The 21621-nt window shown below is 34.9% G+C and overlaps 1 protein-coding gene across 4 annotated transcripts in view; it reads left to right on the forward strand.

Annotated features, from left to right (window-relative positions):
* Positions 1 to 21621, forward strand: part of ERBB4 (erb-b2 receptor tyrosine kinase 4) — a 1297156-nt gene that overhangs the window by 1085494 nt on the left and 190041 nt on the right. For all 4 annotated transcript variants that reach the window (XM_005676493.3, XM_005676495.3, XM_005676492.3 and 1 more), the window contains exon 20: positions 16703 to 16888. In XM_005676493.3, coding sequence (XP_005676550.2) covers positions 16703 to 16888 — 186 coding nt within the window. The remainder of the gene's footprint in view (positions 1 to 16702; positions 16889 to 21621) is intronic.

Below are 21621 nucleotides of genomic sequence, written 5' to 3' on the forward strand. Positions count from 1 at the left end.
TGAGTCTGTTCAGACATGCACAATAGGCATGGCTTTTGTTCTCACAATTACTTTAAAATTAATGAGGAAAGGAAAATATCTAGTGTAATATCTTTCTTTTCATAATACGTTTTTTTACTCTTCTCAAGAAAATGCATAGCCAAATGAAAAGTAGAAGTTCAAATTGCCTTTTAAATTATTTGATTTCCACTATTAAAGAAAACCTAAGGGAGAAAATAAAAAGAATATTTTTTTCTTATTTCCAGTGAACATTTTTAGAATTCAGAAACAAATAGAAAATATTTTTAATTAATATATTTGACAAAAAATTACCTCTGTGACCCTTCTCTTATCTCTCTGCCTATCAATTACATTGTTTATATTAACATATACCTACAGAAATATGTTTTCAGCTTTATTTCTCTTGCATTTTTTAACATTAAAAGAGAATACAATTCTACAGATAATCATTTCTTATAATCACTATATTCTAACTTTTCATGATGGATACATTGTTGAATAGAGTTTATTTTTATTTTATTTTAGAAAATATAACTATTAAGAAAGTGAAAGTCGATCAGTTGTGTCCAGCTCTTTGCAACGCCATGGACTGTAGCCCGCCAGGTTCCCCTGTCCATAGAATTCTGCAGCCAAGAATGCTGAAGTGGGTGGCCATTCCCTTCTCCAGGGCATATTCCCAACCTGGGGACTGAATCCAGATCTCTTGCATTGCAGGCAGATTCTTTACCATCTGAGTCACCAGGGAAGCCCTGTGAAAAATATAGAAACATTGTAAAGTAAAATAAAACAAATAAATAAATAAAAATTTAAAAAATAAAAATATAGAAACATAATTTCCCCAAACTATAATTTACTGTACTCTCCTCTCAAAATCTTGGAAATGTAAACAATTCCTAAATTATATTTTAATAAACACTTATGATTTTTTTATGTGTTTGGCGCTGGCTTCTATTTAACAGAGTTGTTCTAAAATTTAAAAAAATGTATTGAAATTTGTTCCTCTCCATCATTCCAACATTCAGTGGTACTATCTGAAAATAGAATGCTTGTCACAATGTAAGGACTGATAACAATGTGGATTATTTTGTGTGTGTGTGTGTGTGTTTATTTTTATCTAAGTTAACACTGAAAACATGAAAATTTATGAAATGAAACTGTTTATGTAATTCATTCATATTTTTAGACTAACACTTGAATATATCATAAGTGCTAAGTAAATCTTTGTTGATCAGATGTTTGTCATTAGTGACTCAGACAGTAAAGAATCTGCCTGCAATGCAGGAGACCCAAGTACTATCCCTGAGTCAGGAAGATCCCCTGGAGAAGGGAATGGCTACCCACTCCAGTATTCTTGCCTGGAGAATTCCATGGACAGAGGAGACTGGCGGGCTAGAGTCCATAGGGTCACAAAAAGTCAACACCACTGAGCAACTAACACTTTCACTTTCTGAGAAGTACACTCTACTGTTAAATCTTATAGCTCATAACCAGAATATCTATTCATGTTCAAAGCCATCTAAAGTTATCTGATAACTACTAAATGAAGCAATTAAATATTTCCATCACATTTTCAAAGAAAATATATTAGATGTGCAAAAAAAGCTTTAATGCTAAAAGCGCCATAACTCTGTTACTGACATTGCAAAATATCTTCAAATGTGTTGCATCTTTAATCACACTTAGCATTTAATTGCATAGTTTACACTTAAAAATCACTGAAATTGGTTTAGAAGAACCTTATAAAACTTGATTTCTCTAAATTATGATTTTAAAAATTGAAATAAATATCAGGTTATGATGTTCCACTACAAGTTTTAACACATCTGTAAATTTTAATTTATATCAATTTCAATTAAAATACCTAAAAATGAAGAATTTATTTTGAATGGGTTTTGCATACCATTTGAAGATTTGATGAATAATTACTCTGAATATATGAATTCCTTTACTTTTAATCTGAGTAACCTATGTAAGTACTGTCATAAATAATAATTTTCTGGTTCCTCTGATGCAACAGGCTGAGGAAATTTCTTGACAGTTGAAGTGCCACAGAGAAATTTTTTAATATCCAAAATTTTCATAATCATGACTAGTGACTTTAAATTTTGATTTGTTAGCTCTCAAAAATCATATTTAGTCTTCTAGGACCATTCCATCTCAGTTCAGTGTGGTTCTTAGGAGAAGGACTAATGGTCATTAGAATTTTAAAAATTTAAATAATATTTACACAGGGCTTTCAGAAATTCTGAAATAAATAATAATGAAAAGGATCAATAGAAGAAAAGATTAGTAGAATAGCCTCAGAGTTTGTTATATCCCTACATAGGGATTTGTAGTTTGTTCACTTCATGGGAAATAGATGGGGAAACAGTGGAAACAGTGTCAGAATATTTTTGGGGGCTCCAAAATCACTGCAGATGGTGACTGCAGCCATGAAATGAAAAGACGTTTACTCCTTGGAAGAAAAGTTATGACCAACTTCGATAGCATATTGAAAAGCAGAGACATTACTTTGCCAACAAAGGTCCGTCTAGTCAAGGCTATGGTTTTTCCAGTTGTCATGTATGGATGTGAGAGTTGGACTGTGAAGAAGGCTGAGTGCCAAGAATTGATGCTTTTGAACTGCGGTGTTGGAGAAGACTTTTGAGAGTCCCTTGGACTGCAAGGAGGTCCAACAAGTCCATTCTAAAGGAGATCAGCCCTGGGATTTCTTTGGAAGGAATGATGCTAAAGCTGAAACTCCAGTACTTTGGCTACCTCATGCGAAGAGTTGACTCATTGGAAAAGACTTTGATGCTGGGAGGGATTGAGGGCAGGAGGAGAAGGGGACAACAGAGGATGAGATGGCTGGATGGCATCACTGACTCGATGGACATGAGTCTGAGTGAACTCCGGGAGTTGGTGATGGACAGGGAGGCCTGGCGTGCTGCGATTCATGGGGTCGCAAAGAGTCCGACACAACTGAGCGACTGAACTGAACTGAACTGATACCATTTATATATATAATATATGTGTGTGTGTGTGTGTGTGTGTGTATGTGTATATATATATATATATCTCCTATGTAGATATATAACAAACTCTGTGGCTATTCTACTAATCTTTTCTTCTATTGATCCTTTTCATTATTATGGATTCCACAGTTTCTGAAAGCCCTGTGCAAATATTATCTACGTTTTTCAGGTTCTGATGACCATAACATTAGTCCTTCTTCTAAGAACCAGATTCAACTGAAATGGAATGGTAGGGCTTACATGGTGGCTCAGATGGTAAAGAATCCGCCTGCAATGTGGGATACCTGGTTCGATCCCTGAGTTGGGAAGATCCCTGGAGAAGGAAATGGCTACCCACTCCAGTATTCTGTCTTGGAGAATTCCTTGAACTGTATATATATACACATTATATATATTGCAAAGAGTCAGACGTGACTGAAAGACTTTCACTTCACTTCACTGACATAGAGGATAGGAAAACAACATAGCAGCAATTAATAGAGACTACAAACAAAAGTCATTGCACTTCACCTCAAAAAGCTGTCCCCATATATATCAATAAAAAAAATACATTCTTAGGTATTCCATGGACAACTGAATATTGTAAATTTTGTTTGTCCTTTTCAGAGTTGTTTTGTAGAAAGTCAACGAGTAATTGTTATGCCTGTATTAGGCAGAGAAAATGTGTGACCGTGGCAATGTGCCAGACTGAACAATATTATCATGATATCTGGTGGGAAAAAATGGTGCCATGGGATTAAGTAGATTATGAGGAAAATATGAGTTGGAGAAATGATATGAAGAAAGAGAGCTGCTCAGAAGCAAAATTCTATTCATATTGGATGCAAATCATTTCCCACTTCAAGGAAGAAGAACTGAAAGTCTCTCTCTCCAGAAAGAAGGGGGAAAGGTTTTTTTGGTTTTTTGTTCTTGTTTCTTTTATCTTGACTTGTGGTGGTGGTTTAGTCACTAAGTCATGTCTGACTCTTGTGACCCCATGGACTGTAGCTAGCCAGGCTCCTCTGCCCATGGGATTCTCCAGGTAAGAATACTGGAGTGGGTTGCCATTTCCTTCTCCAAGATCAGGCTTTTATCATGCACACAATGCATTTCTCAATATTCTCTGTTACTTATTCAAAGTTTGAGATTTTTAAGCATGAAGTGGAAAATCCTAGCCTGAATCACAAAAGACAAAACCTGAAGACCCTTTTAAAAAAAGTATTTGACAAACTAGGCATTTATTTCAGATTTTTTAGGATGCACTGTGCTAGAATCTCATTACCTTATTTGTGGATAGCAGCTTCCTCATCTCTCGGCCTTTAGACGCTTACCCTGTGATTTATCCTGGGGATAGTGCTGCCATATTACATGAATTTCTTCATCAAGGATATTTGAGAGAATAAAATCCAAATGTCAGCTTGTCATTTAAGCAGGAGTTTACAAGCCCTAGTACCGGCCTCCCTTTCCAGTCTTATTCTTTTCTGTGTTTTGTCATGTGCCAGATGCTTCCTATAAGTTGATCTATTTGTATTCCCCATGCATGTAACATTTTCCCACTTCCTTCATTCTAGGAAGAAAGCAATGTTATGTTGGCTAACTGATAGGTGCCAGACTCTGTGGTAGACCCTTTCCCATATATTATGTGAAACTGCTGTTATACAAGATGAGCATTATTTAATCCTCAGCTTTATACAGCCAAGGAACCTGAGGTTTTGACTTGCTTCTGATGATGTTACTAAGAAAAGACAGAACAGACTCTGGAAAGTTTTGCCTGAATCAGTATTTACCCCTCTTTTTTGTCACACCACCAACCCATGTTATTTATTGTTTTATAACAATAGTAATATTAATATTAATTAATATTAATATTAATTAATTAATTAATATTAATTCCCACATATTAATATCCACACTCAGGTTTTTCTTCTCAACAGAGCTTTTATTTTATTTTTTTCCTTCAATTCATTTAGAAGATAATCTCTATCTTCAATAGATTATTATAGGAGTTTTAGATCTTAAATGTTTATAATTGTTATTAATGTTCACAACCTATTTTTACTAAAATTTAAAGACTTCTACTAGGATACTCTCTATTTATAAGTTGAATATATGTCTCTTTAAATTTTGTATCCTAGTGAAGCATATATAATAACCTTTAGTCAATAATGAGCATAAGTTTTTGAATGAAAGAATGGCTAGCTGTTTCCTATGAATACTCCTAAAACTCTGTACAATTATTAATACAGTAATATTTAAACAAAATAACCATCATAGTGCTGTGCATTACTGTTTGAGTTTTCTGATGATGAATATAATGGCCATAAATTGACCTTTCCTAGGACAGTCATTACAGAGATCTCAGTTACCATTCTATTTCTAAAATATTGGTTAATTTTCAGTGACTGGTGTCAAATGCCAGGTCAGGTTTGAATGCCTTCTTGCAGAGATCTTTTATGAGGTACTTTTTTTTCTACTGCCACTTTCTCACTCTTGCACAGTGTGTGTCTAACCACAAAATCACACATTCCTATGACTCAGATCCTCCTGAAGCAAAGACATTAGCAGTGGGGGTCTTTTATGACACCATATATATTCTTTCAGGGTTTATTTAACTCCTTTTGCATCAGTAGGTGGTAATATTATTTACTGCTACTATATTAAAAATATAGAAGCCTCAATAACATTAATGCAGATTTTTACTAGTGATTGCCTCTAACTGAATGCCCTTGACATCAGGATTGGTGTAGAATATTAAAATAACACTGACATGAATATTTAATATAAGAACCAGCATATAAATCATGGTTTCAAAATTTAATATATCTGATGGTAATAATTAAGTTCATTATAAAAAGTAGAGAAGATAAGAAATGATAGGACAAATGATTTCTATATATGAATTATCTTATATGAATATGAGAGCCGTAACTGAAAAATGGAGATTTAATTAAAGTCACTCAGTATCTTGAATGAATCATAAAGAACACAATTCAGCCTGCTTTACCAGAGGTACATTTGAGATATTTTATTAGTTATTAAGGGAGGGTTTTCCTAATTTTATTCGATTGTTGTTACATGCCTTTAATATAATTGGCGTCAATTAAGATTATTCCTGCAAATTAGAAACACAAGAGATGTCATCCTTTATGAACATGCAGTGTCTAGAAAAACAATTAATTCCCCAGATTATACAAAATCATGATTCTAACGATTAAATAAGAGCTGTTACCAAAATTACTAGATTCTGATCTATTTTAAGTCAAATTTAATTTTAAAATTTTTAAATAGAACATCCTAGAATCGATTTCTGTGCAGAATTGAGAAGAAAGACATGAGTTAGTCCCTTCTGGAAAAAGTTATTCAGCATTTTATTATCGAAGGACTAATTTTAAGTGGTTGAGAGTAAATTGTTTTCAGTTTATTTATAATAAAAAAAAATAGCACTTGTTAGAATGTCACTCCATAAAGATTCCATTAATAGGTTGATCTTATCAGTGATAGTTCCTGTTAGAATGCTAAGATAATGACCAGAGAATCAGCTAAGTCTACCTGGATACCTAACTGATATTGACAACTCCTGAGGGGATATCATTGTAGAGAGAGTCTTGGCTGCAGATATAGTGGAAACTGGATTCAAATCCCAGCTTGACTACCTAGTAACTTTTGGAGATTGTCAAATTGCTTATCCTTTTCAAGCTACTCTCCTTACCAATTATAGAATAATTGAACAACCTGTTGGACAAGATTGTTCTGAGAACTGAATGTGTCCACATGGAAAATTAATAGCATTGTGCCAGGTGCAATTTGACATCAAGCAGCAGTTGCTGGTATGATCTGATGAAATTATTGAATAGGTTGACTTTAGATAGACTGTTTACTAAAAGCTAGAAAGCTATATGGGAGATAAATACTGGACTTACCCAAAAGATAAGATCAAATAACCTTATAGAAATTAATTTTCATTTCTAGAGAGAAAAATAAAAGCAATAGACACTATTTGAAAGCTAATAATTATTCTTTCCTCCTTTGTACAATCTATAGCCTCGGATGATTTATTCTAGTCCTAGGAAGTTGATGTTTTCATTCTTTGTAGCAGATTGCAGTGTCCTCTCAGAAGATACTTTTTGGACCTCACTGAGCTTGTTCTTCCATATCAGTCCTGAAATGTTAATTGCAGACACCTTTGTACTTCTCTTTCTGTAACTTTACTAAGATGAATCAATAAGCGATTAAGTGTCTCTGTTCTGACTGTAAAGTTCACCAAGACATCTTAGTCTTTATCATCTGCTTTAACCCCAATTTCTATTTACTGTTATTACTGTAATGGTGGTTACTATTTGTTATAGAACAAATTTGTGTTGCCCTTGAAGTGTTCTTTCAACTCTATAACTACTTTTGGTTTTTTCCTAACACTTCATGATTACTTTATGTTGAAAGTAGGAAGAGATGTTTCTAGCTCTGCATGGGCTTAAGTGGGAAAACAATAGCTTCTAAAGTGTTGACAGAAAAAATATTTTTTTGGTCAATTTGTCTGCCTTTTATTCCAAATGCCCCATCAGACTTCAAAAAAATCAAAGTGACCACTCACGCTGGGGCTGCAGCATTTTTTCCAGACTCCTGGCCATGCCTTTATTACTCAGTGATTTCACTCCCTTCAGACATAATTAGTTTAATACAAATGTAAAAATAACTAACATTTTAAGAGTCAACTAGGCACTGTGATAAGCCCTTTGCCTCGGGTATATCATTTGGCTATTGCATGTATAAGTTAATTTCTAAATGAATTAAACATATCTGCTTCATTTAGATCAGACTAATATAGTACATCCAAGCTAAAGACTTAGCAGCAGAAATAATTGTAAAAATATGTATAAATTCAAGGCAACAATGTTTAAATCTCACATTTACCTTCCAATAAGTTAGTTTTTATTGCCAAAGCCTTGAATTGAGAAAGATTTTGAGTCCTTATCCAGTCCTTACAGAAATACAGTAATTGTATTAGTTTCCTATGGCTGCTGTAACAAACTACCACAGACTCGTTCTTGTTCAATCACTTGGTCATGTCTGTCTCTTTGCAACCCCATGGACTGCAGCACCCCAGGTTTCCCTGTCCTTCACCGTCTCCCAGAGCTTGCTCAAACTCATGTCCATTGAGTCAGGGATGCTATCCAACCATCTGATCTTCTGTCGTCCCCTTATCCTCTTGCCTTCTGTCCTTCCCAGCATCACAGTCTTTTCCAATGAGTTGGCTCGTCACATCAGGTTGCCAAAGTATTGGAGCTTCAGCTTCAGCATCAGTCCTTCCAATGAATAGTCACGGTTGCTTTCCTTTAGGATTGACTGGTTGGATCTCCTTGCAGTCTAAGGGACTCTCAGGAGTCTTCTCCAACACCACAGTTCAAAAGCATCAGTTCTTCAACGTTCAGCCTTCTTTATGGTCCAACTCTCACATTCATACATGACTATTGGAAAAACCATAGCTTTGACTATAGGGACCTTTGTTGGCAAAGTAATGTCTCTGCTTTTTAATATACTGTCTAGGTTTGTCATAGCTTTTCTCCCAAGGGGTTAGCTTCACAGAAATATTGTAGTGCATCTGGAAGCCAGACCTCTGAAATCAAGGTGTTGGTAGGGCTGCCTACCTTTCAGAAGCTCTAAAGAAAAGTTGTTCCTTGTCTCCTCTAGCATCTGATGGCTGCACTTGTTCCTTGGCTCTCACCTCTGACTCCTCTGGTATCTGTAGCTAATCCTCTGCCTTTCTCTTTTAAGCATAGCTGTGACGGCATTTAGAGCCCACCTGGGTAACTCTAGATGATTGTCATCTCAAAATCTCTAGTTTAATCATAATCTGTACAGACCTTTTTCCAAATAGGGTATATCAACAGGTTCCTGGGATTAAGATGTGGGCATATTTAGTAATTCATTATCAGCCTACCACAATGATTGCTTAGCAGTCTCTGCCGTGAACAAGGGGAAGGAGGGTTGATATAGCATGCATGCCATTTTTTTCCCAACAGTGACTTAATCTGTCATTTAACAAATAAGTTTTAGGTTAAGTGACTTGCCCAAATTTATCTCATCAGAACTTCGATAGGAGGCATGTGGTATGTTAAGTTGGAATAATGGAAGAGAGTTTAGCAAAGGGGTTTTTATAAAGGAATGGGTAGGCTTGAGGAACACTAGCATAGACTGTTGAAGCCTCTCAAGAATAGTAACAGAACTGTTAGGCATGAAGGAGCGAGAGAATTACCACTGTGACATTTAATAGAAGGCTCGGGGAAATGGCAAGTGAGGGATAAATACTAACCTCACTGCCTTCTTTCTTTAGCCCTCTGCTGCTTATTATTATTGACTGAATTCAAATTAAACCAATAGAGAGACAAGGGAGACTGTTGTCATTCATTTCGATCTATTTTGCTGGGCACTTGGCAAAGTGCAGAAGGATGGAGAATGAATCTGGAGGGGCAAAGAGAAATATGCAGGTTAATTCCACAGATCGCTGTTATCATAGCTGGGAGAATAATGTAACTGTCTTTATTACAAAATGTAGTGCAATTTTCAACACGTCAAATTTAACTCAGATGTTTATTGAGTACATGCAAGGTTAAAGCTATCTATGTAGCACTCTAAAAAAAAGAATTGCTAAAGATTTTTTTTTGTAAGTTATAGCCAAAACAGACTGGAGTTAATGAAAAAATCAGCATTCCTTTTACGCCAGCAGTGTGAGTCTGAACTTGACTAGAAGTCAGGTTAAAAATACATGGAAGGATATAGATTTGAGCTACATTGAAATAAACAGTAAATGGGACTTGGCACAATATTACTGATAGATATGGAATGGAATGGAAGAACTCAGAAAAGATAATACCAAGTAGGAATCCAAGGTTTAAAAACCAAATCAGAAAATATTTCTGAAACTTAGAAAATTTTTAAGTTGGTAAAAGTAGCAGACAAGCTTTTATGGAGAAATGTACTTTGTGTGTTAAATTAGAGATCCAGTAGTTTTTCTATATCAGGATGACAGCAAGACACTTGAAATCCTGGGATGAGGTTGGGTAGGAGGGTGGCATATAATACAGATTCTATTTATTTATTAATAAAACCTCATTGCTACCTTAGTATGAGCCATATACTATATAAGAATTTGATAACTTTATCAGCTAATATTACTACTTTCAGGTAAATCATTAGAGATGATAGACCTGTAACAAATGTAATAAAAATGGAATATGTACTATGATAGGGGAGATACACATATATAAAGACCTACTAGCTTTTACTCAGAGATGACTGTTGAAATTACAGGAGTTGAAAAAATACCAGATTGGAATATGGGCACAGTATAATTCTCATGCTTGGATATTCTTGACAGATATTTTACACAGGTATTTTGTATATGATTAAGATGAATTTTGCTTGCCCTCTTTTAGATAGTAATGTTGTTGCTATTTTTAGGTGCAAAGTATATCAAATCATGAGAAACCACACAACTGTGTAGTCTTCTCCATATGGTTTTGATAACTCTGTCATATTTCTTAAAGTTATAAAATACAAGGATGCAAGAGGTTACAGATGAAAGCATAGGATACTAGGGACAAAGCCACGATAGAATTTCCACATTTAAGATATAGGAGGGAAAAACAGGTTCCAATAACTGTAATAAAAATACTCAAAAATTCTACCTTGTATAAATTATTCAAAAGTTCTTATTAGTGCAGCACTAATAAGTGGTATCTAGATCCAAGATTCAGACAGCAAATGGATGAATGATGGAGAACAGAGATGGAAAACTGCTGACTCCAAAAGTTAGAAGGATCTGAATATGATTGTTCATGTTCATAAAAATGATACCAGGGATTGGAAAAGAATGTCACTGAGCAATGTAGACCCACTTAAACTGATGGCATATTAATTCAGTCTAATTACTGCTCACCTACTTGCACTAGTAAATTATTATTTATTCTAGACATGAGTGAACAGATGCAGATTTCATTTATTTTATTATCTGGATACCATCTGCAGCAGAACTGATTTGTAAAACATTATTATGGACCAATAATTTTATCTCATTTTTCATCACTGCCATTGCTATTATATTCTTTGTTCTCTACATCACCATCACCCCCCCTATCTTTAGGAGAGGCATTTGTTTTAAACATTCAGAAATCTGCCGACTGTTACATTAAGCACAATTTTATATGTCTCTGTTAATTGTTTATTATTTTTTCTCTATCCCCCTTTTTTATCTTCCTTATCCCCGATGCAGTGAAAATCTCCCCATTTTCAGCTGGAGGGTATTGAATTAATGGTCCATTGACATAATGGTCCAGTGAAAGTTTGGCTGAAGTAAACATTTTTCATAAACAGAATAGCTCATAAGTTTTCAATGACTTTTTTTTCTTTTTGTGAAACTCCTAACCAACATTAGTGAGAAAATAAGTTTAAGTGCCAAGGTATAAACATCTGAAGGCTGAGCAAAATGATGCCTTAATGCGACAAATGGTATTGCTCACTTTCATTATTGCACCGAAATGTCTTTCCTTCAGAATGAAATAGAGATACAGATAGCATAGGCTAGAGAATAATGGCACACATGCTTCAGAGCTTTTTATCCATTCTCTGGTCATCCCTTGATAGTTAAAAAAAAAGGTCCTTAATTCCAACCAGACTTCATTATAAAGAAAGATCTTCTTCCCTTAGAATTTTCAGTGTAGCACCTGTTACATCCTTCCTCTCTGTCCAACAAGAAAACTATTTAATTCACCTATAAGAAAAATTTTGTAAAACAAAACAGGAAACAGAGACAGAAAATAATTTCATTTCTGGAAAAATTGTTAATACATCTGTCAACTTGTATTTATTCCAGTGGCCTTCGGTGATATGTTCTAATGACAGCAGCAAAGATTCCAAAATTGCTTCCAAAGGCCCCACACAGAGATAGGTAGCAGAGGACATTTTTAATTTTAACAGAGTAATTTATTGAAACCCAACACTCCATTATTAAAATATTGGATTTCTTTCCCCTTTCCATCCCCCTCATCACTCTAAATGAATCCACATTCTTTTCTCTTTATTTCTTCCCCTTTCCCTCAAAAAAGCCATCTGCTATTTCCTTTATGAAAAAAATAAAACCTACAATTAGTGTCCTGTTCATCTTTTCTTTCTCAGAAAAAGAGGACTATTATGCAAATACTCTGCAATTTGGTTTCGAATACTCTTTGTAGTGTGATGAGCAATTTTCTTTAATACAACCCCAGCTTTTTTGCCAGGACTTACTAATAGATTTTTTTTTAAACAGAACTTTCATGCGACATTTTTACACTCTTCTGTTGTAAACTTTTCACATGCATATTTAGAATGGAAATATTACTCCTTAAGTTGTAAAAGAAAAAAAAATGTTTATATATTTCATCCTGAAAAAGGCCAAAATAACCTTAAAGTCTTTCTTGTATCTTAAATTTCACCATGTTCTGTATCTTAGGAAATGGCCTATACCAAATAATATAGGAAATCTGAGAAATACATTTTCTTTGACTTTTTCTGAAAGCATATTGTAAGTGATGGCAATTTATCTATAAGTGCAAATTTTTGTCTGAGTTGCTCCTTAGAAACTGAAGTATGATTTGATCCAATTCATTCAGGTATGGCTAAAGTCAGGTGTTTGGCACTGCCTTCTTAGTAAGATAAGCATGTACAGTCCAAAATGGTGATAGAACTGAAATGTTAAAATTGCAGTGTTTTTTACCATCCTAGCAAATAGCACTGTTCTAAGAATCAGAAAACCTGTCTTAACTCTGATCTTTCTACTTACTCATATGACCTAGGGCAGTAATTCTGCTCAGCCTTGGTTTCCTTATGTTACAGCAGAGAATGGCTGCCTCCTTTGACTGCTTCCTAGAGTTACAATAAGGATCAAACAATGGTGGTTGCATGTTACTTCCTTTGCAATGAATGGAGATGTTTCAGAGATTCACAAAGTTCTGTATTTCCTGCAGCAGCTTCGCTACTTACAGGAACTTGCTACAAATGTAGATTCCTGATTCATTTCTAGACCTGGCTATCTGGGACTGGGGCTAGGAAAACCACCCTTTAAATGATAAACCTAGGCCATTATTAATGATAAATGCTAGGACATGAAAGATGAGTCACAGAAGAGAAACAGAATACAATTAGGATATGTTTAATTAAATCTGATATCTAATATTTAATATCTAATTAAATATCTAATTTGTTACTTGATTGAGTTAGACACTTAATTTAATTATGTTTTGCTTTTTTGTTGATGACTGAAGTGACTTAGCAGCAGCATGTGTATATTTATATACATGCATATCATAATTCAGTGAAAGAACCTCTGGTTCACACCTTTAATATTAACATTAATTACTATTTAATTAATAAAATACTAGATTAAATAGTAGATAATATAACTTGGCTAACATTTCTATTTGTACTCTGCTTATAATTGCAAAAGTTTGCTTTATTTCAAATGCTTGCTTTATTTCAAATGTTGACTGAAATATACAGGGAGTAAAACCAAACTGTTTCCGCCTCATGGATCCAGATAGAACCGTATTCGTAGCAATAACTCAAATTTCTGGCTTTGCTGATTGTGCAGAAATCCCAACTTCAGTGGAAGTCTTCCCAAATAGTTTGGGAAGAGTTGCATATCTCATATGAATTCACAAACTAGTCTGCCAGTTGCAGTCACCGAGTGGTATCTAAAGTGTCCTTTCTTACCAGCTCAGTCCCTATGTGGAGCTTCTCTTCTCTCTGAGACACCAAGAGGTCCTATCTCAGCATCATTGGCTGGTATCACCTGAGGACACCACTGACCTTGTGGGAGGTGGTGCGTCTCCCTGGTCCCTGGGCTGCCAGTTCTCAAGGTGTTATGTTGGTGGTGGGCTCAGCCAGAAAGCAGAGAAGCCAGTGGTGCTCTCTCTCCTCTTACTTGTCTGGTTCCTTGTGGCTGCTGGGGAAGGAGGAATTGGAAGACCTCATCTGCTTGGAGGTCAGCTGAAAAACAATTTCAGCTTCTACTCCCAAAGGCTCAAAAATACAGTCCTTTGAGTGATACTGACGTCCCCTTACCAGCTTATTTCTTCTGTTTGGCCTCCTATCTCTCCTTTCTCCACACAAGTTCATAGTGCCCCACTCTTCCTTCTTCAAAAAATAAAACATTATAATTCACATAAGACCTTGGCTGGAACCAGTAAAATCCACATACTCCATCAGACTCACCCATGATTAGGAATAATCTTTAGACTCTGCTGAACTCAACCCCACTAAAGAGCAGTGGAGATTAAAAGTGAATAGCTTTTGAGATAATAATCCTCTCAAGCTATCTTCTTAAATAACTTTAAGGTAATATTAATGAAAGTCAAATGGTTCTACATGGTTGTGCTCCTGTTCGGTTGCTTCGGCCGTTCATCCATCTTCTTACATCTTTTGTAGAGTAAGATATCCTACTCCAGTCTAAACTGGCTACCATATCAGGTGCCTGTAGAGCTTTCATTCTGGAGTATCCCTTTACTGTCATTTCCTTGTTTTCACAATTAGGTGCACTTTTTAAACTGCCATTCACTTTTTATTAAATGAGCACATCGAACAGATAAAGGAAACATATGAGATAATCTTTTTTAAGAACAGACATGTCCATAGATTCACTCACTTGGTTCAAATTTTGCTGGATATAGAATTTGAGGTTTAAACAAAACTTTCTTAATTTTGAAGTCATAGCTCCATTTGGGAGAAGGAACTAGAGGGTGGCCTCAATTTTCACCATATACAAATATATACAATTACCAGAGTACTTCCTTATTTTTACCAGAGTACTTCTCTTTCCATTACCTAATATTCATAGTTTACAATCCCTTTGATTAAACTTCTCCTAAGGATGAAGGGTTAGGAATATCCACTGGAAAAGGGAATGGCTACCCACTCCAGTATTCTTGTCTGGAGAATTCCATGGACAGAGGAGGTTGGCAGGCTACCTCTTTGGGGTCACAAAGAGTCGGACGCAACTGAGCGACTAACACAAACACACACAGGATGAAGGAGATCTGTAGTCTAAGTGCTTCCTAAATGGACTTTGAAACAATCCTGATGAAGTCAGTCCCTCCTACTCCATTTATGTACAGTGGTTTGTGGTGTAACACTACTGAGCCTGTGGTGTGTACACCCTTGGTGTAAATTGGATTTATTTTCAGTTTCTCACCTAAGTTAGGCTTCAGATTTTCTGTTTGCTAGGTCAGTTACTATTAATAAGCCACTTTCTACTTTTAGTATTCCATCCCCATTGCCTCTTCTTGTGATTGTTGGTTTCTGGCTTTTTATTGATCCATTTATTATTAAAATGGTGGAGTCAAGAGGAAATAAAAGTAAATGCGTGTATCAGTCTGCCATGCTGTCTTAAAGAGAAGCTCAGTATAGCTTTCTATCCTTGATTATTTGAAAAATTTTAAAGCTACAAAAAATATTCAAAAAGAGTATGATTAACATTCATATACCTGCATATAGTTAAACTGATTGATAATAAATTGCCATGTATGTATCAACCACTCTGTGAGTGTGTGTATGTATAAGGTTGTATCAGTTTCAAATTGGAGTAAAGACCCTTAAAATAGCTTTAATTGAAAGCTAACTTTAGGATGAGCTAAATATCCATTATATGTCCACCCTTTATCTTCATTAAGCTACAATGCCTTTATGATTATGAAAAAGAAGTTAGAACTGTTTTCTCTCTTCATTAAATAGCAAAATTGGAGTAGACAAATTTTTACAATCTCACCTAGCTCTCAAATTTTATGGTTCTATTTATATCATTTATAATTTTGAAAATGAAATAAATTTGAGTAAAATCAAAGGATATTGGAATAAAATGTCTTATTAAAATGTTTACTTTTCTGCATAAATTCATAGTAGGCATATTGTTAGATTGGGAGGCATGTTATTTGTAATTGTTTACACTGATATTTATAATTTACAAATTACCTTTATGATGTCTGAATTCATATCAATAATGAATGAGTTAATTTTGAATGGCTGTTTTTGTAACTCTGGGGGTTTCCCAAATGACTCAGTGGTACAAAATCTGTCTGCCAATACCTGCCAATGCAGAAGACTCAGGTTCCATCCTTGGGTCAGGAAGATCCCCTGGAGAAGGAAATGACAACCCACTTCAACATTCTCGCATGGGAAATCCCATGGACAGCAGAGTTCCATGGGCTATGGTCCATGGGGTTGCAAAAGAGTCAGACATGACTTAACAGCTAAACAACAATAATTCATAACTTTGAGCTACCTTGTGCAAATAACTGTAGTGTATAGATAATTGAATTCTAGAACCAAAGATCAAAGGTTAAAAATCCACAATATAATTTAGGATTCAACTTACTTTGGTAGTAAACACAATCTGATATTTTTCATATTACAGAAGAGAAAATGCTACTGTTAAATTTGCATGCAGTTATTATATAATATTTGCCATTCTAATAAATATATAGTCTAACTTCCATTTATTTTCACTTGAACTAAATCACTTTAGAAATACAATGGCTACAATAATGTCTTTTCTCACTTTTAACTGATTTCATTTTATGAGAGTACCTTTTCAAAATCATTATCAACAGCATTAGTACAGTGCAAATAACTCTCATGGCAAAGAAGTTTGAGTTGAAATAATGGTGTTATTTATTTTTTTCTTTTAGGAAGCCCTAATCATGGCAAGTATGGACCATCCACACTTAGTTCGATTATTGGGTGTGTGTCTGAGCCCAACCATTCAGCTGGTCACACAGCTTATGCCCCATGGCTGTCTGTTGGATTATGTCCATGAACACAAGGATAACATTGGATCACAGTTGTTGCTTAACTGGTGTGTCCAGATAGCTAAGGTAAGTGCCCATCATTTCTGCCTTTATATTTCCTAATCTACTACAGTTTGGGTATTTTCAATCTATTTAAATGAATTACATCTGCTATAGTAAAGGTAGGGAGATATTTACATTCAAATTACAGATCAAACTCATAGTCTATTTATATAATTTGGTGCTATTCTATGTACTCTTTGTGCAATATTGGCCAGATGCCAGAACAAATAACTTCTTGGTCAGGAGGGAAAAAAAACTGATACACTGGGTTTGGTGGACTTTTTTGTGTTTTGGTATTGTTTAGTAATGAATTCAAGAAAGAAAAATTGAAAGTTTGAATTGTTTCATTTGCAGATGATTAGGATAGCATGCATGTTCAATTCTCAGAATTACAAATGATCAAATTCTAAATATCTTCCTAGACATTTTCATAATTTGTAATTGGTCTTTAATAGTTGTTTTTATTGTTGTTCTGGTGTTTTTTGTCTGGGTTTTGTTGTTGTTGCCTTTTTTTTTTTGCTTTTTCGTTCCAGAACAAGGTCTCAGGAGTATATATGTATATATGGTGTTGTGTGGATCTCATAACTGGGAGTATGGAGGGAGATGGATGTTGGTGAACTAGAAAACATATACTCATATAGTCGCTATTTTGGACTATAGTTTTTCTCACCAGAGTTATCAGATCTTCAAAATATTTAGGAAGGGGCCAGAATTCTGGATTTTTCAATGTGATTTCTCTAAATTAAAATCCTGGCTCAAACTTCTAAAGCACTCTGGGAGTCAAACAAAGCTTTCATGCCCTGCAGTCCACCAGCGTGTAACTTTGGTGTATATATTCATGTTCAAAGAAACCATTTAAGATTATCTATACCAATAATATCTCTTGAAAATGTTCTTCAAGATAAATAGGTCTGAGATGAGTTTCAATTCACTATGTCAACTCTTGTTTACCTCAGAATATTACCTGATGTTCTATAAATTCTACAGATCTGATCATTTTAGCATTTGTATAATATAAATGCCAAAATGTTAATCCAGTAGTTTTAGTCTATTTCTTTTTACAATCTAAGAATGAATAAAAATGCATCATCCAAAGCAGAAATTTAAGATAACTCTTAAAATGCAAATCCCCCAAACCAAGGGAAAAGCCCACTTTGGTTTTCTGTACCATAAATCTCAATATAGTTTCCTTACGGACCATGTATTACAATTTTGTGAATATTGTATGACAAACTCACAACTGAGAGGATTCTTTATGGTAATGAAGTTTGAAATATCACTCTTCAAAAACTGATTTACTTATCTAAGAACTTCTATAATTTATAAGGTGAGCTAAATATGCAATAGAAATTCTCAAGTCATCCTAGCAGTATAAATGAAAACAAAACTAAGTTTTGAACTTCTTAACTCTTTTCTATATTTCCTGCAGTCTTCTTCATAATTTAGGTTTTGTCCTTAGGGATTCATGGCATTAATATATCATTTATGCAAGACTGTACTCTCTAATAATAGAAACTGCGTTGAGTTCCCTGAATAATCACACTGCTTTAAACCTTTCTGCCTTTGTAAATGACATTCCTTCTGCTTAGAAATCTTTTCTCAGAGAGTCTTGATTCACATAACATGATCTTTTACATCCATCAACACTGGTTGGGCTCCCTCCCCTTGTGAAGTCAACCTTATTTTCTCTCTAAACAGAACTTTTCTTCTCCTCTGTTAGTTTGGTCATTGGTATATTGAACACATTTGTACCGTTTAAATGTTATACCACATGTTTATATAACTCTGACTGTATGACATATATATTTAGTCATTAATCTTTTAATAAATATGTGTGGACACCTACCATGTACCACGTATTATGCATACTGAAATGTCTAGTAGTAGGACAGATGTTCAACACATAAAATAGCTAGGTATTGGATTAAACACTTTGATTTAGTTTTTGAAGAAAAATAATCACAGGAGAGACTTAAAGGCAAACCCCATTGAGTCCTGAGGGAGACTGGCAATTGGAATAAACTTAGGCAGAGGGAAAATTACAACAGAACTCTTTATATATATATGGGGACCATGTAGTTTGTCATCCAAATGAACAATTTTAAGAGTGAAAGGAGACTCTATTACTACTGATGCCGGGACAACAGGCACGCAAATGTAAACAGAACAAGGTATGTGGTAATACTGAGTAGCATGAAAAATTTGGATTTTATTATAAATGCCATGAATATTAAAGTATTTTGCCCTGGAAATGATATAATCTAATTTATTCTCTAAAGAGATCATTCCATTTTATGTATGGAGATTAGATTAAGGCAATGCAAGAACAGAAATGAAGATATCAATTAGAAGTCTGGGAGTGGTGAGAATAAGAAGTGAATGGAATTAAGATTTTTTTTTGAGACAAATTAAGGTATTTTGATTACTGATTACTGGGTGGTGAGGGAGGGAAATATGGTAGTGCTGTTGCCTGGGGTAGAGAAAGCCAGTTCAGTTCCAGATGTGGCAAATTGAAAAGGTTTACTGAACAGAAAAATGGAGCTATCAAATAGGTAGTTGAATTTGGTCAAGTCTATGGATATAGATTTAAGAGTTATAAATTGCCAAGAAGTCGGACATGACTGAAATATAGGGTACACACCCACATTATAAGTATTCAAACATACGGGAGGATATGAGATTACCTAGTAGTTACTGACTTGATTCCTGTTTTCTCCCAGCACCTAAAATTGGGTTTTACATGTAGGTAGCTATTCAATATTTATTTGATAAATATTTTTAAGTCGTAAAGAAAATGAAAAACAACAACAAACCCTACCTGTAAGGAGGGAGTCCTTCTTTTATCTTTTTATTCCTAATTTGAGGGCAGAATTGTATACTGGCAACAGCATTAGAGTCAAAATGCTCACATTACATTACATTATTACATTACATTAGTATGCCAGTGCCCACTTTTTGGTTTTGTGAATTTGAATAAACTATTCAACCCTTTTGAATTTTCTGTGTATTAATGGAGTTAACAATTGCTACTTTTTTCTTCATCTGCAAAATGAGCGCAATACTGTCTCATATGTAGTAAGCTGAAAAACAATCCCCCGCCTTCAAGTATGTTATGTCCTATCCCCAGCTTCTGAGGACATGTTAATTTAGATGTTAAAGGGTATTGTGCTGCTGTGATTAAATTAAAGTTCTTGAGATGAGGAGACTATCCTGGATCATCCAAGTGGGCTATCCACATAAGTGGGAGGCAGAAGGATCAGAGTAACAGAAAGAAGATATAAAAATGGAAGTAGAGTAGGAGTGATGTGCCTTGAAGATAGAGGAAGGGGGCCACAAACTGAAGCTACCAGTCAACCTCTAGAAGCTAGAAAAGACAGGGGAGTGAGTGAAAGTGAAGTTCACTCAGTCGTGTCCGACTCTTTGCAACCCCATGGACTATACAGTCCATGGAATTCTCCAGGCCAGAATATTGGAGTGGGTAGCCTTTCCCTTCTCCAGGGGACCTTCTCAACCCAGGGATCGAACCCAGGTCTCCCGCACTGCAGGCAGATTGTTTACCAGCTGAGCCACAGGGAAAGACGAAGATCTTCCCTGAGACCTCTAGAAGGAAAGCAGGTCTGCCAACACCTTGATTTTCCTCCAGTCTGGAAACTGACTTTTGACCTCTGAAGCCCCAAGCTATAAGAAAATATATTTGTATTGTTTTAAGCCCCTACATTTGTGGTAGTTAGTTATAGCAATAGAAAGCTAATAAACTTCTACTGCTATAGTGATTTGCAGATATTAAATAAAATAGCTCATGTAAAGTCCCTGGCTCAGCTCCTGAAACGTGGAGTATTTAAAAACAATCTTCTTTTATTTGCTATAGGTTGAAAGCTTTGAAACAGAATTGTTTCAGAAATGTCTGTAAAATATGAGTAATTTGGTCTGAGTCAACACAAGCATTTTGCAGATGGCTATTTCAATAATTTAGAAGAGTCCATTTTTTTTCTTTCATTTCTTACCAAAAGAGAATTTATGAAAATGAGATATCATCCTAGTAATTACTCCAATACCCACTTTCATTTTGGCTGCATCCTTTTTTATTGACAGAGTCGGTAGGAGGGGAGGTATGATGCTGTAAAATAGCCAATTTATATCTATGTTATAGAATACCTGTGAAAACTGTAAGCGGAAGGAATAATAGTTATAATTAACATCAGACAGTTGCTCTGTATAAGCCACTATTCTATGTATTTTATTCATTAATTAATTTTTGAATCTCGAACCAGTGAGGGAAGTGTCATCAGTATGTCCACTTCATGATAAACAGTGAGTCACAGAGAATTTAAGTTACATGATTAAATTCATACAGAGCGTAAATAAATATTAGAATCACTCATCTGTGTTTTTTATGTACAAGAAGAAAGTATTTCTTAAAATTTCATCTACATTCCAAGTTTTCCTTGCATTCTTCCATCGGTACGTCATTCTATAGCAGTTTATGTAATAGAAACACAAATTTAAACGTCAGATTGCTTCTTATCAGCAGCCATTTTCACTCTGCATGTGCTGCCTTTAGAACCTGATTTAATTTGGTAAGCAGAGCAGAACATATTATTATTTAATGTTTGTATAATACCATATGCCTTCCTGGGGCTTTATGAATCTAGGATAGAAGATAATTGTGCGAATTCTTTCTTTCAGAGTTGTTGCTAACAAGTTGGGCAAGTGGTTTTTAAAAGACCACTTGGCAGAATCTGAAAAGTGTATGAATT

Source organism: Capra hircus, chromosome 2 (assembly GCF_001704415.2).
Source record: "Capra hircus breed San Clemente chromosome 2, ASM170441v1, whole genome shotgun sequence".
NCBI lineage: Eukaryota > Metazoa > Chordata > Mammalia > Artiodactyla > Bovidae > Capra > Capra hircus.